Here is a 22,070-nt window from a genome sequence, read left to right as displayed (position 1 = left end):
TTAGGTATATCTCCGCTTTCTTCGTAATTCTTAAGAGCACATAATAAACCCAAGGACCCTTCTAAAAAACCAGCTGAAAACACTTCTGGAATTAGAAAGTCCTTTCTGGCAAACAGATTGACGTAAAACATGTGTGCGAACAATGCAGTTAGAATTTCGACTTTATGGTGGGTCCTTAGGCCTGTGGAGGGTTCGAAGGACGGCACGTAGACCGTTGGCTGTCACGCCGCGCGGGATGGAATGCAGATGTGTTGCGCGGCGTAACATCCTCCCCCCGTTGAGAGGGCACCGATCAAAAATCTATCGAGATAAAATGGATTAAATCTTCCATCCGCCTCCTTGTTGATTGTTGTTGCCCTGTGAACTGTGGCCGTCCAGAGGATGTAGTGGTCGCCAGGAGGAATTTGATGATGCGGCCGAAAGGCCGGTGCGCTGAGGATATTTATCTGTCCTGGAGTCTGCTTCGCCGCTGCGTCGAAGGACCGTTGACTGCCTTGTAGTCTGGACCGCCGTGGTTCTTGGCATTGCCAAGAAAGTTGCCGCTGAAGTCTACGGACCAAGAAATGTCGTGAAGAGCTCGGCTCGTGAAGTATCGTAGAGCACCTCAGCCCTGGAGGTGTCGTTATACATCTCGCCGATTTCCCAAAGGTAGATAATATCTGTATGGAGATGCGTTTTTCGTCCGCCTTCTTCGATGTTCGTAGTTGTCCTGACGAGGCCGTCGTCGCCAGGGTGAACTCAATGATACGACCGAAAGGCCGTTGCGTAGAGGACACCCGTCTGTCCTGGTGTCTGGTTCGCCGTTGCGTTAAGGGGCCGTTGAAGTTCACGATCCAGGATGTATCGTGAAACAGTTCGGCCCATGCAGTATCGTGGAACACCTCGGCCCATGAGGTGTCCTTGAATAGTTTGCCCCAGGAGGTGTCGTTGAATGAAACTCCGGTGATGCATGGTATAGGTTCAAACACGTCGCAGAGTTGTGTGTTTGATTGGAGGACTGAGCTTCCCCCGATGATCTGCCCCAATTGTGCTATCTTGTCCCACATGTCGTGGATTGTATCATGGTAAGACCGGGAGCAGGGTTCGCCTTTCTTGTATGGTATCTCTGCAACATCAGACTCGTGAAAGAATTGCATGTCATTTGGACATCCTCGTTGCTGTTTCGGCTGAGGAAGCGTGGAGGAGGTCATGGTTGATTGAGGGACGAGGCTCCCCCCGTTGACCCATCCGGATCGCGCCTTCTCTCTGATGGCTGGTAGTTGTACCGGCGTGGTCCAACAATCCGCAAGAGACAGAATCAGAGATTTGTCCCACGTAGTGCTCTGTGGGCTTAGTGGACAAGTGTTGAAATCAGCTGGCGCGTTCTGAAAACTGCTGACAATTAAATGATTAGTCATAGTGGTAATAACGTGGAGATTATCCCGATTTGGGTTACTCGCAGGCGTGGCTCCTCGCCGTCGTGGCGATAGAGAATTCTTCACGTTAGGTCGCGGAGACAGACTCTCCGATATGATGTCCATGTCAGGTGTAACATGTAAAGTGGTGTTCCCCGGCGGAGTATCACTGTTTTTGTCCGGGACGTGATTCAGTTCCTTCTGGTCTTGCAGATCTGGAACATTCGGCTGATTCGAGACATTTTGTGTAGTTGAAGCAGATGGTTGCGATGCTGACGCTGTGAGCGTGGTTGTCCGATCTCGGGTAGTTGACACGTTGCGAGTGTCATGCGGTGAGCTCCGTGTGGTATACGACGGAATCGCCGTTTGAGTGGATGCGATGGTTTCCGTTGGTGGAATGCGACCGTTGTCGTCTTGGATGAAAGTCGGTCCCTTCCGGTCCAGAGGGTCTCGAGCGATTGATTGATTCAAGACGTTGTGTAACGTCGAATCAGATGATTGCGATGCTGACGCTGCGAACGTGGTTGTCAGATCGCGGGTAGTTGATATGGTGCGAATGTCACGCGGTGAGCTCCGCGTGGTATGCGACGGGATCGGCGCTGGAGTTGAGGCAGTGCCTTCCGTCGGAGGAGTACGACCGTTGTCGTCTTGGAAGAGAATCAGCTCCTTTTGGTCCAGAGGATCTTGAGTGATTGATTGATTCAAGACGTTGTGTGACGTCGAATCAGATGATCGCGATGCTGACGCTGCGAACGTGGTCGTCAGATCGCAGACAGTTGACATGTTGTGAATATCACGCGGTGAGCTCCGCGTGGTATGCGACGGGATCGCCATTTGAGCTGGTGCGATGATTTCCGTCGGCGAAATACGACCGTTGTCGTCTTGGACGAGATTCAGCTTTGTCCGATCCAGAGAATCTCGAGTGATGGACTGATTCAAGACGTTTTGTGACGTTGAATCAGATGGTTGCGATGCTGACGATGGGAATGTGGTTGTCGTCAGATCGCGGGTGGGTGACACGTTATGAGTGTCACGCGCTGAGCTCCGCGTGGTGTGCGACGGGATCGCCATTCGAGTTGCTGCGATGGTTTCCGTCGGCGGAGGTTGATCCTTGTTGTCCTGGATGGGATTCACTTCCTTCCGGTCCAGTGGATCGTGAGAGGTTGGCTGATTCAAAGCATTTCGCGGCAATTTGACACCAGTGGCTGATCCATCGTGTGCCGGTCTCGATGACCGGGGTTGTCGTGCTGTACGTTGGTTACGTCTTAGCCGATCGCATCTATCGTTATACTGTTCTCTGATCTCGAGACCGCGCGTTTGTTCTTCCGGGAGTTTAAGCGACGCGGACTCGCGGCCGACGGTTGATTCGCCGCTTGCCGATTGTGACGGCGTACTTCGTCGTGTCTTGATTAATTGTTTGAGTACTCGGAGATGCAGTCTTTCGTATTCTTCCTCTAGCTCACTGCCGCGCGCGATCTCTCCCTCGTCCAAAGTTACGATTTGGTATTGTAATGCACGGAATTCCTTCTCGTAGGCTTCTAGACGATCTTTAATATGAAGCAAGTCGATCTCTTTCGGACAGCCTGATTGTTCAATGTCGTCGAGTTCTTTTTCGAGGCGTGTAAACTGGGCGATATAGTAGCTCTGGCGTCGACGCAAGGCGGCAAGTTCGTTTTCGGTTGCCATTATGTTTTATGTAATTGATAAGGAAATCGTTTGAACTTACTTCTGTTGGCGATTGTCTACTTTGTGGCAGGAGGCTGTGTGGTTGCGTTTCAACCACCGAATTATACCTCTTCAAAGGTGACGACCCTTTACGTTACTGACCTCGCTGGGGTGGTAACGCTTCCGCTGCTGGTTGTGTTGGATTCACGTGGCACTGTATGAGAGTGGGTGTCACTGGCGTGCACTTTTCACTTGACACAGAATCCGGCTCGAAGGACCATGTTTAATCCGTACTATCGCGGGGAGACGCGGTCGTTAGAATACGCGTCAACGGGAGTCGTAAATTCCCGTTACGATTAGAATAATCGACACCACGAATAGTTCGATCCCCGTATTTCGGTTAGGATAATCGGGGTGGTTAATGCGGTATAACACTGGGAGTCAGAGTTATAATAATGTATATTTCCAACACTTTATACAATCACACAAAGTAGTAACGCCGTTGATTAAGATACAGATAACGAGAGAAGGGTTAGTCTTGGATGAGAGAAGGAGAGCTTTAGGCGCTCTAGGCCCTTGAGAGTTATAGGAACTGTCGGAGTTCTGGATAAGTGAGAGCCTTAGAAGACTCTAGGCCGTGTAGGCACCTTGATGAATGATGAAGGAACTCAGAAAGATACAGGAACGGTGAGAGTTGTAGGAAATGCAGGAACTCTAGGCACCGTGAGAGACGATCAAACTCTGAAGCTTATTCTAATGTGAATACGGAGGAAAGCTTGGTATGGGTGTGCCCTTTGAACGAAGAACGCGGATTCGTTGTTTACATTTTTAGTTAGTAAAGTGAGGGAAATAATCCGCGATGTCGATTGGTTGGGACCAATGTTAGGAAGGAAGAGAGGAGGAAGAAACCTCCTACCAACTTGGGTCCTAGGCGACATTGTTTACAGGGAAACTCAGATTCTTCGTTAGGTATATCTCCGCTTTCTTCGTAATTCTTAAGAGCACATAATAAACCCAAGGACCCTTCTAAAAAACCAGCTGAAAACACTTCTGGAATTAGAAAGTCCTTTCTGGCAAACAGATTGACGTAAAACATGTGTGCGAACAATGCAGTTAGAATTTCGACTTTATGGTGGGTCCTTAGGCCTGTGGAGGGTTCGAAGGACGGCACGTAGACCGTTGGCTGTCACGCCGCGCGGGATGGAATGCAGATGTGTTGCGCGGCGTAACATCCTCCCCCCGTTGAGAGGGCACCGATCAAAAATCTATCGAGATAAAATGGATTAAATCTTCCATCCGCCTCCTTGTTGATTGTTGTTGCCCTGTGAACTGTGGCCGTCCAGAGGATGTAGTGGTCGCCAGGAGGAATTTGATGATGCGGCCGAAAGGCCGGTGCGCTGAGGATATTTATCTGTCCTGGAGTCTGCTTCGCCGCTGCGTCGAAGGACCGTTGACTGCCTTGTAGTCTGGACCGCCGTGGTTCTTGGCATTGCCAAGAAAGTTGCCGCTGAAGTCTACGGACCAAGAAATGTCGTGAAGAGCTCGGCTCCTGAAGTATCGTAGAGCACCTCAGCCCTGGAGGTGTCGTTATACATCTCGCCGATTTCCCAAAGGTAGATAATATCTGTATGGAGATGCGTTTTTCGTCCGCCTTCTTCGATGTTCGTAGTTGTCCTGACGAGGCCGTCGTCGCCAGGGTGAACTCAATGATACGACCGAAAGGCCGTTGCGTAGAGGACACCCGTCTGTCCTGGTGTCTGGTTCGCCGTTGCGTTAAGGGGCCGTTGAAGTTCACGATCCAGGATGTATCGTGAAACAGTTCGGCCCATGCAGTATCGTGGAACACCTCGGCCCATGAGGTGTCCTTGAATAGTTTGCCCCAGGAGGTGTCGTTGAATGAAACTCCGGTGATGCATGGTATAGGTTCAAACACGTCGCAGAGTTGTGTGTTTGATTGGAGGACTGAGCTTCCCCCGATGATCTGCCCCAATTGTGCTATCTTGTCCCACATGTCGTGGATTGTATCATGGTAAGACCGGGAGCAGGGTTCGCCTTTCTTGTATGGTATCTCTGCAACATCAGACTCGTGAAAGAATTGCATGTCATTTGGACATCCTCGTTGCTGTTTCGGCTGAGGAAGCGTGGAGGAGGTCATGGTTGATTGAGGGACGAGGCTCCCCCCGTTGACCCATCCGGATCGCGCCTTCTCTCTGATGGCTGGTAGTTGTACCGGCGTGGTCCAACAATCCGCAAGAGACAGAATCAGAGATTTGTCCCACGTAGTGCTCTGTGGGCTTAGTGGACAAGTGTTGAAATCAGCTGGCGCGTTCTGAAAACTGCTGACAATTAAATGATTAGTCATAGTGGTAATAACGTGGAGATTATCCCGATTTGGGTTACTCGCAGGCGTGGCTCCTCGCCGTCGTGGCGATAGAGAATTCTTCACGTTAGGTCGCGGAGACAGACTCTCCGATATGATGTCCATGTCAGGTGTAACATGTAAAGTGGTGTTCCCCGGCGGAGTATCACTGTTTTTGTCCGGGACGTGATTCAGTTCCTTCTGGTCTTGCAGATCTGGAACATTCGGCTGATTCGAGACATTTTGTGTAGTTGAAGCAGATGGTTGCGATGCTGACGCTGTGAGCGTGGTTGTCCGATCTCGGGTAGTTGACACGTTGCGAGTGTCATGCGGTGAGCTCCGTGTGGTATACGACGGAATCGCCGTTTGAGTGGATGCGATGGTTTCCGTTGGTGGAATGCGACCGTTGTCGTCTTGGATGAAAGTCGGTCCCTTCCGGTCCAGAGGGTCTCGAGCGATTGATTGATTCAAGACGTTGTGTAACGTCGAATCAGATGATTGCGATGCTGACGCTGCGAACGTGGTTGTCAGATCGCGGGTAGTTGATATGGTGCGAATGTCACGCGGTGAGCTCCGCGTGGTATGCGACGGGATCGGCGCTGGAGTTGAGGCAGTGCCTTCCGTCGGAGGAGTACGACCGTTGTCGTCTTGGAAGAGAATCAGCTCCTTTTGGTCCAGAGGATCTTGAGTGATTGATTGATTCAAGACGTTGTGTGACGTCGAATCAGATGATCGCGATGCTGACGCTGCGAACGTGGTCGTCAGATCGCAGACAGTTGACATGTTGTGAATATCACGCGGTGAGCTCCGCGTGGTATGCGACGGGATCGCCATTTGAGCTGGTGCGATGATTTCCGTCGGCGAAATACGACCGTTGTCGTCTTGGACGAGATTCAGCTTTGTCCGATCCAGAGAATCTCGAGTGATGGACTGATTCAAGACGTTTTGTGACGTTGAATCAGATGGTTGCGATGCTGACGATGGGAATGTGGTTGTCGTCAGATCGCGGGTGGGTGACACGTTATGAGTGTCACGCGCTGAGCTCCGCGTGGTGTGCGACGGGATCGCCATTCGAGTTGCTGCGATGGTTTCCGTCGGCGGAGGTTGATCCTTGTTGTCCTGGATGGGATTCACTTCCTTCCGGTCCAGTGGATCGTGAGAGGTTGGCTGATTCAAAGCATTTCGCGGCAATTTGACACCAGTGGCTGATCCATCGTGTGCCGGTCTCGATGACCGGGGTTGTCGTGCTGTACGTTGGTTACGTCTTAGCCGATCGCATCTATCGTTATACTGTTCTCTGATCTCGAGACCGCGCGTTTGTTCTTCCGGGAGTTTAAGCGACGCGGACTCGCGGCCGACGGTTGATTCGCCGCTTGCCGATTGTGACGGCGTACTTCGTCGTGTCTTGATTAATTGTTTGAGTACTCGGAGATGCAGTCTTTCGTATTCTTCCTCTAGCTCACTGCCGCGCGCGATCTCTCCCTCGTCCAAAGTTACGATTTGGTATTGTAATGCACGGAATTCCTTCTCGTAGGCTTCTAGACGATCTTTAATATGAAGCAAGTCGATCTCTTTCGGACAGCCTGATTGTTCAATGTCGTCGAGTTCTTTTTCGAGGCGTGTAAACTGGGCGATATAGTAGCTCTGGCGTCGACGCAAGGCGGCAAGTTCGTTTTCGGTTGCCATTATGTTTTATGTAATTGATAAGGAAATCGTTTGAACTTACTTCTGTTGGCGATTGTCTACTTTGTGGCAGGAGGCTGTGTGGTTGCGTTTCAACCACCGAATTATACCTCTTCAAAGGTGACGACCCTTTACGTTACTGACCTCGCTGGGGTGGTAACGCTTCCGCTGCTGGTTGTGTTGGATTCACGTGGCACTGTATGAGAGTGGGTGTCACTGGCGTGCACTTTTCACTTGACACAGAATCCGGCTCGAAGGACCATGTTTAATCCGTACTATCGCGGGGAGACGCGGTCGTTAGAATACGCGTCAACGGGAGTCGTAAATTCCCGTTACGATTAGAATAATCGACACCACGAATAGTTCGATCCCCGTATTTCGGTTAGGATAATCGGGGTGGTTAATGCGGTATAACACTGGGAGTCAGAGTTATAATAATGTATATTTCCAACACTTTATACAATCACACAAAGTAGTAACGCCGTTGATTAAGATACAGATAACGAGAGAAGGGTTAGTCTTGGATGAGAGAAGGAGAGCTTTAGGCGCTCTAGGCCCTTGAGAGTTATAGGAACTGTCGGAGTTCTGGATAAGTGAGAGCCTTAGAAGACTCTAGGCCGTGTAGGCACCTTGATGAATGATGAAGGAACTCAGAAAGATACAGGAACGGTGAGAGTTGTAGGAAGTGCAGGAACTCTAGGCACCGTGAGAGACGATCAAACTCTGAAGCTTATTCTAATGTGAATACGGAGGAAAGCTTGGTATGGGTGTGCCCTTTGAACGAAGAACGCGGATTCGTTGTTTACATTTTTAGTTAGTAAAGTGAGGGAAATAATCCGCGATGTCGATTGGTTGGGACCAATGTTAGGAAGGAAGAGAGGAGGAAGAAACCTCCTACCAACTTGGGTCCTAGGCGACATTGTTTACAGGGAAACTCAGATTCTTCGTTAGGTATATCTCCGCTTTCTTCGTAATTCTTAAGAGCACATAATAAACCCAAGGACCCTTCTAAAAAACCAGCTGAAAACACTTCTGGAATTAGAAAGTCCTTTCTGGCAAACAGATTGACGTAAAACATGTGTGCGAACAATGCAGTTAGAATTTCGACTTTATGGTGGGTCCTTAGGCCTGTGGAGGGTTCGAAGGACGGCACGTAGACCGTTGGCTGTCACGCCGCGCGGGATGGAATGCAGATGTGTTGCGCGGCGTAACATCCTCCCCCCGTTGAGAGGGCACCGATCAAAAATCTATCGAGATAAAATGGATTAAATCTTCCATCCGCCTCCTTGTTGATTGTTGTTGCCCTGTGAACTGTGGCCGTCCAGAGGATGTAGTGGTCGCCAGGAGGAATTTGATGATGCGGCCGAAAGGCCGGTGCGCTGAGGATATTTGTCTGTCCTGGAGTCTGCTTCGCCGCTGCGTCGAAGGACCGTTGACTGCCTTGTAGTCTGGACCGCCGTGGTTCTTGGCATTGCCAAGAAAGTTGCCGCTGAAGTCTACGGACCAAGAAATGTCGTGAAGAGCTCGGCTCGTGAAGTATCGTAGAGCACCTCAGCCCTGGAGGTGTCGTTATACATCTCGCCGATTTCCCAAAGGTAGATAATATCTGTATGGAGATGCGTTTTTCGTCCGCCTTCTTCGATGTTCGTAGTTGTCCTGACGAGGCCGTCGTCGCCAGGGTGAACTCAATGATACGACCGAAAGGCCGTTGCGTAGAGGACACCCGTCTGTCCTGGTGTCTGGTTCGCCGTTGCGTTAAGGGGCCGTTGAAGTTCACGATCCAGGATGTATCGTGAAACAGTTCGGCCCATGCAGTATCGTGGAACACCTCGGCCCATGAGGTGTCCTTGAATAGTTTGCCCCAGGAGGTGTCGTTGAATGAAACTCCGGTGATGCATGGTATAGGTTCAAACACGTCGCAGAGTTGTGTGTTTGATTGGAGGACTGAGCTCCCCCCGATGATCTGCCCCAATTGTGCTATCTTGTCCCACATGTCGTGGATTGTATCATGGTAAGACCGGGAGCAGGGTTCGCCTTTCTTGTATGGTATCTCTGCAACATCAGACTCGTGAAAGTATTGCATGTCATTTGGACATCCTCGTTGCTGTTTCGGCTGAGGAAGCGTGGAGGAGGTCATGGTTGATTGAGGGACGAGGCTCCCCCCGTTGACCCATCCGGATCGCGCCTTCTCTCTGATGGCTGGTAGTTGTACCGGCGTGGTCCAACAATCCGCAAGAGACAGAATCAGAGATTTGTCCCACGTAGTGCTCTGTGGGCTTAGTGGACAAGTGTTGAAATCAGCTGGCGCGTTCTGAAAACTGCTGACAATTAAATGATTAGTCATAGTGGTAATAACGTGGAGATTATCCCGATTTGGGTTACTCGCAGGCGTGGCTCCTCGCCGTCGTGGCGATAGAGAATTCTTCACGTTAGGTCGCGGAGACAGACTCTCCGATATGATGTCCATGTCAGGTGTAACATGTAAAGTGGTGTTGCCCGGCGGAGTATCACTGTTTTTGTCCGGGACGTGATTCAGTTCCTTCTGGTCTTGCAGATCTGGAACATTCGGCTGATTCGAGACATTTTGTGTAGTTGAAGCAGATGGTTGCGATGCTGACGCTGTGAGCGTGGTTGTCCGATCTCGGGTAGTTGACACGTTGCGAGTGTCATGCGGTGAGCTCCGTGTGGTATACGACGGAATCGCCGTTTGAGTGGATGCGATGGTTTCCGTTGGTGGAATGCGACCGTTGTCGTCTTGGATGAAAGTCGGTCCCTTCCGGTCCAGAGGGTCTCGAGCGATTGATTGATTCAAGACGTTGTGTAACGTCGAATCAGATGATTGCGATGCTGACGCTGCGAACGTGGTTGTCAGATCGCGGGTAGTTGATATGGTGCGAATGTCACGCGGTGAGCTCCGCGTGGTATGCGACGGGATCGGCGCTGGAGTTGAGGCAGTGCCTTCCGTCGGAGGAGTACGACCGTTGTCGTCTTGGAAGAGAATCAGCTCCTTTTGGTCCAGAGGATCTTGAGTGATTGATTGATTCAAGACGTTGTGTGACGTCGAATCAGATGATTGCGATGCTGACGCTGCGAACGTGGTCGTCAGATCGCAGACAGTTGACATGTTGTGAATATCACGCGGTGAGCTCCGCGTGGTATGCGACGGGATCGCCATTTGAGCTGGTGCGATGATTTCCGTCGGCGAAATACGACCGTTGTCGTCTTGGACGAGATTCAGCTTTGTCCGATCCAGAGAATCTCGAGTGATGGACTGATTCAAGACGTTTTGTGACGTTGAATCAGATGGTTGCGATGCTGACGATGGGAATGTGGTTGTCGTCAGATCGCGTGTGGGTGACACGTTATGAGTGTCACGCGCTGAGCTCCGCGTGGTGTGCGACGGGATCGCCATTCGAGTTGCTGCGATGGTTTCCGTCGGCGGAGGTTGATCCTTGTTGTCCTGGATGGGATTCACTTCCTTCCGGTCCAGTGGATCGTGAGAGGTTGGCTGATTCAAAGCATTTCGCGGCAATTTGACACCAGTGGCTGATCCATCGTGTGCCGGTCTCGATGACCGGGGTTGTCGTGCTGTACGTTGGTTACGTCTTAGCCGATCGCATCTATCGTTATACTGTTCTCTGATCTCGAGACCGCGCGTTTGTTCTTCCGGGAGTTTAAGCGACGCGGACTCGCGGCCGACGGTTGATTCGCCGCTTGCCGATTGTGACGGCGTACTTCGTCGTGTCTTGATTAATTGTTTGAGTACTCGGAGATGCAGTCTTTCGTATTCTTCCTCTAGCTCACTGCCGCGCGCGATCTCTCCCTCGTCCAAAGTTACGATTTGGTATTGTAATGCACGGAATTCCTTCTCGTAGGCTTCTAGACGATCTTTAATATGAAGCAAGTCGATCTCTTTCGGACAGCCTGATTGTTCAATGTCGTCGAGTTTTTTTTCGAGGCGTGTAAACTGGGCGATATAGTAGCTCTGGCGTCGACGCAAGGCGGCAAGTTCGTTTTCGGTTGCCATTATGTTTTATGTAATTGATAAGGAAATCGTTTGAACTTACTTCTGTTGGCGATTGTCTACTTTGTGGCAGGAGGCTGTGTGGTTGCGTTTCAACCACCGAATTATACCTCTTCAAAGGTGACGACCCTTTACGTTACTGACCTCGCTGGGGTGGTAACGCTTCCGCTGCTGGTTGTGTTGGATTCACGTGGCACTGTATGAGAGTGGGTGTCACTGGCGTGCACTTTTCACTTGACACAGAATCCGGCTCGAAGGACCATGTTTAATTCGTACTATCGCGGGGAGACGCGGTCGTTAGAATACGCGTCAACGGGAGTCGTAAATTCCCGTTACGATTAGAATAATCGACACCACGAATAGTTCGATCCCCGTATTTCGGTTAGGATAATCGGGGTGGTTAATGCGGTATAACACTGGGAGTCAGAGTTATAATAATGTATATTTCCAACACTTTATACAATCACACAAAGTAGTAACGCCGTTGATTAAGATACAGATAACGAGAGAAGGGTTAGTCTTGGATGAGAGAAGGAGAGCTTTAGGCGCTCTAGGCCCTTGAGAGTTATAGGAACTGTCGGAGTTCTGGATAAGTGAGAGCCTTAGAAGACTCTAGGCCGTGTAGGCACCTTGATGAATGATGAAGGAACTCAGAAAGATACAGGAACGGTGAGAGTTGTAGGAAGTGCAGGAACTCTAGGCACCGTGAGAGACGATCAAACTCTGAAGCTTATTCTAATGTGAATACGGAGGAAAGCTTGGTATGGGTGTGCCCTTTGAACGAAGAACGCGGATTCGTTGTTTACATTTTTAGTTAGTAAAGTGAGGGAAATAATCCGCGATGTCGATTGGTTGGGACCAATGTTAGGAAGGAAGAGAGGAGGAAGAAACCTCCTACCAACTTGGGTCCTAGGCGACATTGTTTACAGGGAAACTCAGATTCTTCGTTAGGTATATCTCCGCTTTCTTCGTAATTCTTAAGAGCACATAATAAACCCAAGGACCCTTCTAAAAAACCAGCTGAAAACACTTCTGGAATTAGAAAGTCCTTTCTGGCAAACAGATTGACGTAAAACATGTGTGCGAACAATGCAGTTAGAATTTCGACTTTATGGTGGGTCCTTAGGCCTGTGGAGGGTTCGAAGGACGGCACGTAGACCGTTGGCTGTCACGCCGCGCGGGATGGAATGCAGATGTGTTGCGCGGCGTAACAACTATAAAAGGCGTTTGTAGAGGATTTCAAAGCGGAAGAAGAAGCAATACAAATGTTTAGAATCAGAAATTATCTGTTTATATAGAGATCTGTTTGATGCAAAATCTAAAATCAATCAAATCGGATTGTACGGACGTATTTGTCTGTATTAATCCTTTGACGTCGATACCAACGATGTATATAGCGAATGGCGGTTATCAGCCAAGATTATGAGCACGTAGGGAAGAACAGAACTGAACGCTTGCTGTTCCAATAATGACGATCCATAAAAGTCTGAACTCTAATAAAAAAAACGCATGATAACGAATACAGCGCGTATTCTTTCGTATGTCTTCAATGAATATGTATAAGTTTGCTCGTAACAGAGTTGAAAAATGCCTGTAGCGTTCCAAGTTTGAACAACGTTTGTGTCGCGCGAAAGTTGATCAATATCTGAACCGCTTGAACGTTAACAAGTATCTTTTTCTGTGTTCGAGGTGTGAATGCCGCGAGTGTCATGACCAGCCTTTCACGTGCTCTTGGCGCGCCTTCTACTGGCAAAGATGGGTCGCTACTTGAACTAACACGAGATGTTAGTTTTCCGAGAAGATCACGATATCTCTGCGGGTGAGGAAGTTCGGCAACTTGTACCGCTGTAATATAATTCCAAATTACCCTGCGGAGATACCGAGTTTACGACACGTCCCTGGCGATTGAGCGCGGGATGAAGCAAATTTCTATGTTATTGCTTAATAATTTATGATTCCAATTGAAAAATAAGCTTCTTCGCGACCATGCTATAAGCTTCACCGACGAAGACGTGCTTCCTTAGCGAGGCTCCTGACGAACAAGGAATGAAAACCATAGCGACTCGATTCGTCCGTAATTTTAACTGTTAATTTTCGCCTATTTAATAATTGTTCTAACTCCATCTAAAAAAGAAGAAAAAAAAAGTAATTGATGAATCCACGTATGCGTACATTGTTATAAAGAACGATATGATGTGTAAATAATTATAAGTTACAAAGAATAAAATAATAAATAATACGATGAAAATTGTATACCTGGAGAGCAACGAATATGTGGTTCTTTCAAATCTTAACTTCGCACGATCGTATAGAAGTTCGTCAACCTTAAACTCGGTTTTTTTTAGTCTGCAAACTAGCGGAGATAGAGCGGCTAAAATAAACGAAAGATCCTTACCTTCCTCGCTTTTAGGTCTGCGATGTCGTCCATAATGTCCAACTGAAGATTGTGCGTACTTCCTCTACCGCTCGGTGGTGCGGACATTCTAGACTCTGGGTCTCGACGACTCGGCAATATTCTGGTCACGACTCCAAAAGGAAAACGGGCGATTGATTCGCGACGATTACGGCCAAACAAAGTCGGTGACACTCTTTCAATCGTAACGACCGAATGTCTTCGGCCACCTAGCTGAGGAGCCGATGTTTGAGAGAGGGTGGACAGGAAAGTAGCTTCCCTCGGCGATGGTCCTTGTATTTTCGAGCTATCGCGGGAAAACGCGGTCGTTAGAATATGCGTCAACGGGAGTCGTAAATTCCCGTTACGATTAGAATAATCGACACCACGAATAGTTCGATCCCCGTATTTCGGTTAGGATAATCGGGGTGGTTGATGCGGTATAACACTGGTAGTCACTGAGTTATAATAATGTATATTTCCAACACTTTATACAATCACACAAAGTAGTAACGCCGTTGATTAAGATACAGATAACGAGAGAAGGGTTAGTCTTGGATGAGAGAAGGAGAGCTATAGGCGCTTTAGGCCCTTGAGAATTATAGGAACTGTCGGAGTTCTGGATAATGTGAGAGCCTTAGGAGACTCTAGGCCGTGTAGGCACCTTGGAAATGATGAAGGAACTCTGAAAGATATAGGAACGGTAAGAGTTATAGGGATTATGGGAACTCTAGACACCGTGAGAGACGATCAAACTCTTAGAGAGGTAGGAACGGTGAGAGTTGTAGGAAATGCAGGAACTCTAGGCACCGTGAGAGACGATCAAACTCTAAAGTTTTATTCTAATGTGAATGCGGAGGAAAGCTCGGTATGGGTGTGCCCTTTGACCGAAGAACGCGGATTCGTTGCTTACATTTTCAGTTAGGAAAGTGAGGGCAATGATCCGCGATGCTGATTGGTTATGACCAATGTTGGGAAGGAAGATAGGAGGAAAAAGCCTCCTACTAACTTGGGTCCTAGGCGACATTGTTTATGGGGAGACTCGGATTTTCCGTTAGGGAGATCTCCGCCTTTTTCGTTAGGCCACTACCTGCTTTCTCCGCAATTCTTAAGAGCACGTAATAAACCCAAGGACCCTTCTAAAGAACCAGCTGAAAACACTTCTGGAATTAGAAAGTCTTTTCTGGCAGTCAGATTGACTCAAACCATGTGTGCGAACAATGCAGTTAGGATTTCACTTTATGGTGGGTCCTTAGGCCTATGGAAGGTTCGAAGGACGGCACGTAGACCGTTGGCTGTCACGCCGCGCGGGATGGACTGCAGATGTGTTGCGCAGCGTAACAGTCCTGATCCTTCTCCGCCACGATCGCTCATTCGTCTCACCTGTCCACACAAACATCAAGATAGTTTCGCTACGCGAGAACTGTCGTAGTGACAATCGAGCCTGGCGAAAGTCAAATTGACCAACTTCATCTTTGGACAATCTCATAATTTCGCAATTTCATCGTCCAAGTACACGATTGATTCTCACAAAACCTCCAGTTCCTTAGAGCTTAACGCCACGCTCATCTTTTCACTTTTATCGCATATTGTCTCACCACTTGCGATACTTGTAATTACTTTTCTCTACTTTTCAATTTTGGAGTTGGTCAATGTGATTTCCGAATGGCTCGATTGACTATGTGAGTCTTGAATAAAGATGACAATTAAACTATTCAGATTAGTCATGTTGCTTCGTCAAACGATTTGAATTCAAGCAATTCGAAACCATTTTGTCAATGTGAACCTATTATTTTAACAATGTGAATCTGTAATTTTACTTGAAATATCCTTCCAAGTTTTTATGATGATTCAGACTGATCAAGTTACCTGAATCAAGCAACTAATTTCAAGTTACTTGAAACTATTTTGTTAACGTGTACAGTTGCTTGAATCAAGCAACTATTTTCAAGTAAGTTAAAATCATTTTGCCAATGTGAACCTGTAATTTTGCCTGAAATATCCTTCCAAGTTTTTATGATGATTCAGATTGGTCAAGTTACCTCAATCAAGCAACTATTTTCAAGTAACTTGAAACTATTTTATTAATGTGTGCAGTTGAGTGAAACAAGTATTTTCAAATAACTTGAAGCTATTTTGTTAACGCGTACAGTTGCTTGAATCAAGCAACTATTTTCAAGTAAGTTGGAACTATTTTGTTAACGCATACAGTTGCTTGAATCAAGCAACTATATTCAAGTAACTCGAAACTATTTTGTCAGTGTGAAACTATATAGACACTAGTCAATTCCCATACACATATATAATGTATAATGTATAAAGAGAGCTATTTTTTCAGATCAGAAGGTACGATCAATCTTTTTCTTTAAATATATTATGCAATAATATAATAACGTTGGACAACGTTATGTTTTGTTAAGCTAACAGGATACACTAAAAATACATTATCAAGAAAGGGGATGTGGCCCGTAAGCAAGTATGTTCTTCTAGATATGACCATCAGACAGTACCTGTGATGCGGTTATCCCGGAAGTACATTGCGGAGTCGGTAGAGAGCGTTTCCTGACCTCTCGCCAGGGAGACAATAGACGAGGATTTAAGGGTGTCGAATCGGGATCCATGCAACGCGGAGGCGACTCGTTCCTTCGCCCTTCCTCTTCCTCTTCGCCCGATGTGCTTTCCTCTATGACGATTTGAGGCTCGCCATAGTTTGCCACATTCACATTCGGGCTGTACCATTGTCTTCTCATCTTGATTTAGAAAACTCTCACTTGAACATAAATAAAACGTTTCTTCGTTGAAACCGTATCATAGTGGAGAACGATCGAACAGTACAAAAGAATGAATAAAAATAAGTCACATTTTTATTAATTTTCTTTTGTATCTAAAAACAAATCTGATAGATTCAAAGATACAAGATCTTTGAAAATATCGTATGGAATTTAATACTAATTTAGTGTGCAATTAAAAAATTACTATACTATTTTATTTCTCCTATATACATGTTGGAGATAAAAGGACATCGGGGCCTTTCTTTTGGAATTTTTGGGAAGACCCCCAATACTTTAGTCTAGACTTTTTATTATAGCTGCAATTAAATAATAAAACTCAGAAGTAGTTGTTTATGATTTAATCCGACTATGTTTACCCGAGATTTATGACAGTAGGCTTGGGCTCGAAGTGACACAACTGGTCGCTAAACATAGCCACGGTCATGGCATGGACGTTTTTACCTAACAAAGCTATGGAGTAATTGTATAGATCTCCTTAAAAATATAGTTGACCCGAGGGGTACAGAGACGAGTATATAAGTGCAGTTCCATTTGGACTGAGGGAGTTCTACTTATACTGTAGACAAGTAAGTAGACAAGTTACACTTGAATTGTGGACAAGTAAGCTCAGTACGACTTAGACTTTGGAAGAAGACGTATTTGTTATCCCTTTGACCGTGGATTCGTTATTGAACCTAAGATCATTGTCATTGGCATCTCGAGTATCTAATTGCCACGGTTACTTGTCAAACTCTGTACCATATCGGTACTGTAATCATATCGGTACCAGTAAATATCATCCATATCGTATAACAACAATGGTTAATCCAAATGAAGATTCGTTACACGCCCCTAATCCCAATGAGAACTCGAGATATATGTATTTTTCTTTTCTTTTTGCTTAAAAGATTTCCTGTTTATTGTCACATTAGAATGTCAGATTCTTTTGGCACACGAAGGCTTCGTAAATATCAGAAGGAATATAACGTGGAAAAATGTTGTTTTATTTTTAAAGTTCTACGCTTCGCTACTTTTTTCCTAGTACGTTCGCTTTAGCAATAACACTGACTTTTTCGCCCGTTAAAAACGGATTACGCAGACGCGCTCACGCAGCACGTGCCCAGAGCGAATGTTGCGAGTCGATATTTTCTTTTGCGAATCGCTCTCGTTATTTTTTTTTAATTTATTTATTAAAATTCACAATTTGTCCAATTTGGACATTTGGTGGAATTTTTTAACGGTTAAATTAGCATGTTGGTGGCTATCCCCAGCGGGGTACCATCCTCGTGTTTCTTAGGTTATGTCCTTTATAAGGTCTGCTGGGTGCTTCCTTTTTAGTCTTCTGTCCATATTTGTGATTTTGTATGTTTCCGCAGCTAGCCGGTTTATGTGTGTTGCTACTCTTAATTTGTATTTCTCGGAGTATCTGTTGATTTCTTCCTTGACCGTTGGCATTCCCAGGTCCCTTCGTATATCTTCGTTTCTGACGTACCAAGGTCCGTTTACTATTGTCCTGCGGATTTTAGCCTGTATTACCTCTATTTTGTTTATATGGCTCATTGCTGCCGTCCCCCATAGTGGTATTCCGTACGTCCAGATTGGTTTTATGATCGTTTTATATATTTTTAACTTGTTTTCTGTGCTTAGTTTGGATTTTCGGCTTGTTAGCCAATGCATTTGTCTTCTTGTTTTCTGTATTTTTTCTACTATTGATTTGATGTGTAGTTTCCAGGTGAGTTTTTGATCTAAGTGGAGTCCTAGGTATTTGACATGCTTTGTTTGCGTTATATGCGTGCCGTTCAATAGGATGTTTGGTGGTGCCTTTTTCCGTAGCGTGAATGTAATATGGTTGCATTTATTGGGGTTTGCTTTTATTTGTTTTTCTTGTACCCAATTTTCTATTTTTACGATGTGTTCTTGTAGTATTTTGACTGCCGTTTCTGGGTTAGTATGCCTGACTAGTATAGCTGTGTCGTCCGCGAATGTCAATACTGTGCTGTTGGTAGTTGTTGGTATGTTCGCCGTGTATAATGTGTATAGTATTGGGCCTAGGACGCTTCCTTGTGGTACCCCGGCCTTGATGTCTTTAACTTGAGAATGTGTGTCCTTGATTTTTATTACGAAGGTTCTGCAGCTTAGGTAGGATTTTATTAAGTGGTGTATTTGCTCCGGGAGTTGTTTCCTAATTGTTTGTAGTAGACTTTCATGGTTAATTTTATCGAATGCTTTTTCTATGTCTATGAAGAGGGCTGTGCAGTATTCCTTGTTTTCTAGTACTACTATTATTTCGTTTATAAGCCTGTGCATTTGCTCTATCGTGGAGTGTTTGTTTCTGAAACCAAATTGGTGATCCGGTATTAGTTTTTTTGTCTCTATTATTGGTTTTATGCGGTCGTATATTATCTTTTCCAGTATTTTGGAAAATACTGGAAGCAGTGATATTGGTCTGTAAGATGCAGTTTGGTGCGGGTCTTTGCCTGGTTTATGTAACATTTTGATCTGTGCTAATTTCCATGGTTTGGGGAAGTATTGAATTCTTAGAATTGCGTTGAATATTACTGTTATTAGTCTTATTGCTTTTGGCGGAAGGTTTTTTAAGATTTTACCATTAATTAGGTCGATTCCTGGCGCTTTGTTGTTTTTTGTTTTATCAATTATGTTTCTAATTTCTTGTGCCGATGTTTTAGGTATGGTGTATTCCTTGTCGGCTGCGGTAGCAGTGGTTTGTGGATCCTCCTCCGTATGACTTTTGAGGTTGCTGTTGTTGGTAATGTGTGGTGTGAATGTGTTGTAGAGATGGTTGGAGAATTCTTCAGCTTGTTCTTCGTTGCTTCTTGCCCATGTGTTATCTGCTTTTCTGATTGCCGGGACGGGTATTATTGGCTTCCTTATTTTTTTCGTGGCTTTCCATAGTGAATAGTTGGTGTTCTCGTGTGTGGAGAGTGTCCCTATGAACTTTGAGAATTCGTTATCGTTGTGCTCCTTTATTTTGTTTTTTATTTCCTTTGCAAGTTTGTTTAAGTGTTTTTTGTTTTCTCGGGTTCTGTATTTTTGCCATTTTGCTTTTGCTTTTCTTTTTTCTTTGATTTTGTCAAGTATTTCTTGCGGTATTGTTATTGTTTGTCTGCTGGTTGGTTCGGGAGTAGTGGTTGTCCTTGCTGCTTCCTGAATAGTTGCTGTCAATGTTGCTACTGCCTGTTCTATGTGTTCAGGAGTTTTTAACGGGATGTTGCAGTTTATTTTGCTTTCTATTATTTCTTTGAAAGTTTGCCAATTGGTGGTTTTATTGCATAGTGTTTCTGGTTTGCTATAGTGAATTGGTTTGTTTCTGTATTCAATTATTATGGGTGTATGATCGGAGCTGAGCTCGAGGTTGGATGTTATTTTTAGTTTATTTGTGTTTAGTCCCCTTGTAACTGCAAAGTCCAGAAGATCTGGTTTTTTGTTCAGGTCAGTCGGCCAATGTGTCGGTGTTCCTGTGGATAATATATTGAGGTTATTATTTCTAATGTATTTTTCCAGTGTTCTACCTCGAGGTGTAATGTTTCTTGATCCCCAGAGCGTGTGCTTTGAGTTGTAGTCTCCTGCTGCGATGTACTTGTCCCCTAGGTCCTGGAAGTATTCTTCCCACATTTGTGTTGTTATTTTGTGTCGCGGAGGCACGTATACTGCTGACAACTGGAAGTGGTTGCTGCTAGTTTGAACTGTAACAGTGGTTGCTTGTAAATATTCTTTGTTAACTTGGCTGTGAAGATAATGTTTGATATCGTTTCTGACTATCACTGCTGTCCCTCCGTGAGCTTTTCCTGAGGGGTGTTTGGTATCATATATGGTGTAGTATGGTATTTTCAAATAGCTTTTTGTAGTGAAGTGTGTTTCTGAGACAAGTAATATGTCTATATTATTATTGTATATGAATGTTTTAGTTTCGAGGGCCCGTTGTTGTAGGCCGTTTGAGTTCCAGGCTGCTATTTTTAGAGTGTCCGTTTTTATTTTTTGCTTAGCACGTTTGTAATTAGTTGTAGCATGACTGTGATTTGTTGAGTTTGCTGTTTGAGTACTGCATTTTGTTCGCTTATCATTCTGGTTAGCATTTCGGTGTTCTTTATGGATTGTTTGAGCAGTTCTTTGATTTCTGCAGTGTCGTTGTTACTATTGCTGTGGTATTGGTTATGTGTGTGTGTTGGTTGGCTGGTTACTTGAGCATAGCTTAGACCACCAATGGTGTTGGTGCTGATAGGTTTGGTGTTTATTGCTTGCTCTGTATTTGGTAATGTTTCAGGTTTTGTGCTGTCATGATGGGCTTGTGTGTTAGTGCTTGTCCTGCTTCGTAGGGGCGGGAACAGTTTTCGTTGTAGTTGTTTTCTTACTTCACAGCCTTTATAGCTGGCTGGGTGGTTACCGTTACAGTTGAAGCATTTAACTTTTTCTATTTTTCCTGAATATGGGCAGTGTGCAGTTAAGTGATTTTTTGCGCACTTGACGCAGGCTGGGCTTCTGTTGCAGTAGTTTTTAGTGTGTCCGTATTGTTGACACCGCATGCATTGAGGTATATCTTTTTTGTGTCGTGGTGGTTCGACTGTTACTATTGTGTTTAGTATTTGTTTGATATCATATATTTCCTTGTTATTGATTCTGGGTTCAAGTTCTATTAAGAATAGTGGTAGGGGTTGCTTAGTGTCGAATCTTGTTATATTGTTTATTGTTCTAGTTTGATGTCCAATTTTAGCTAACTCATCGCTTAGTTTATGTACGTTGGTTTTAGGATGCAATCCTCTTATGACAATTTTATAGCTCCTTTCAGTTTTAAGCTGATAAGTGTGGTAGATGGCATTTTTTTCTTTTAATGCTTTTATAACTTTCCTAAATGATTCTGGTGTGTTTGTTTGAATTTTTACTTGATCCAATTTTGTTTGCTTTATTGTGTAATAGTTTTTCTCTTCTAGATTATTTAGTAGATCAATGAGCGGGTCTATTATTTGGGCCTCGACAAAGATTGGTGGTGGTTTTGTAATATGGTTTGTTTGGGTAATGGTTTTACTTACGGGGTCAGAGTCTATTTCTTCAGTTAGTGAGTTGAAGGAGTTACTTAGTGGTAATTCTTGCAGCCATCGCTGCTTTTCTGTGACTGGGTTTCCTATGGCACTTGTGTCTGTGGTTGTTTTACGTTTTTTGCTAGCCTTCACTGGCTTCCAGCTTTCATCCTGGTAGTATCTTTCATGTTCTGAATTGCTATCTTCCTGTCCCCGATGCTCTTTTGTTTCTTCTGTCTCCATGTTGGTTTGTTTGGTTTTTATATAATATGTTTCTCCTTTTGTTGCTATGTTTATAGTTGGTATCTGCATTGTTATTTTATTTCCTCCTCACTATCACTTTGCAGCACTATTACTTTGGAGCACTTTTTCACTATTCACTTATACCTGGAGAGGACGACCGTCTAGACACGTCCGTCCTCCTCGGCTGTCCGAGCAGGAGTCCGCTCTCGTTATTTCGTTGGAAGTGTTACCGTGCGGATATCAGACAGCCATTGGAAGTTATTAGACGTTAAAATTTGGCGACAGCTTCGCGTATTCCACCAGTTTCTCGATATTCCCCTTCGAACCTACAAATTGCTTCCGTATCTCGCCAACAGCTAGTCCTCGTATCTTACGCAGACGTCGATTAGAAGTAGAATTTTCGATAAAATTTAAATTTCCCTTTTCAGTTCGTACTTCGATTTATGGACTCGTACATACGTTTTTCTCTTATATATTACGTGCATTTGCATATATATCTGTTTCTC

At 45.4% G+C, this 22,070-nt stretch overlaps 1 protein-coding gene across 6 annotated transcripts in view; it reads right to left on the bottom strand.

Moving 5' to 3' along the window:
* The window catches only part of LOC125384730, a 37,604-nt gene that overhangs the window by 3,427 nt on the left and 12,107 nt on the right, over positions 1–22,070 (bottom strand). For 3 of the 6 annotated variants that reach the window (XM_048404467.1, XM_048404468.1, XM_048404466.1), the window contains 2 exons: positions 16,028–16,287; positions 13,521–13,824 (listed from right to left, as the gene is read on the bottom strand). In XM_048404467.1, the coding sequence (XP_048260424.1) occupies positions 13,521–13,607 (87 nt within the window). In that variant the 5' untranslated portion in view covers positions 13,608–13,824; positions 16,028–16,287. Of the gene's footprint in view, positions 1–12,393; positions 13,450–13,520; positions 13,825–16,027; positions 16,288–22,070 lie in introns of those variants that run through there. The other 3 variants (XR_007223474.1, XR_007223473.1, XR_007223472.1) reach the window with 3 other exon arrangements.

Source organism: Bombus terrestris, chromosome 3 (genome assembly GCF_910591885.1).
Source record: "Bombus terrestris chromosome 3, iyBomTerr1.2, whole genome shotgun sequence".
Classification (NCBI taxonomy): domain Eukaryota; kingdom Metazoa; phylum Arthropoda; class Insecta; order Hymenoptera; family Apidae; genus Bombus; species Bombus terrestris.
This window is presented reverse-complemented; position numbering and strand designations above follow the sequence as displayed.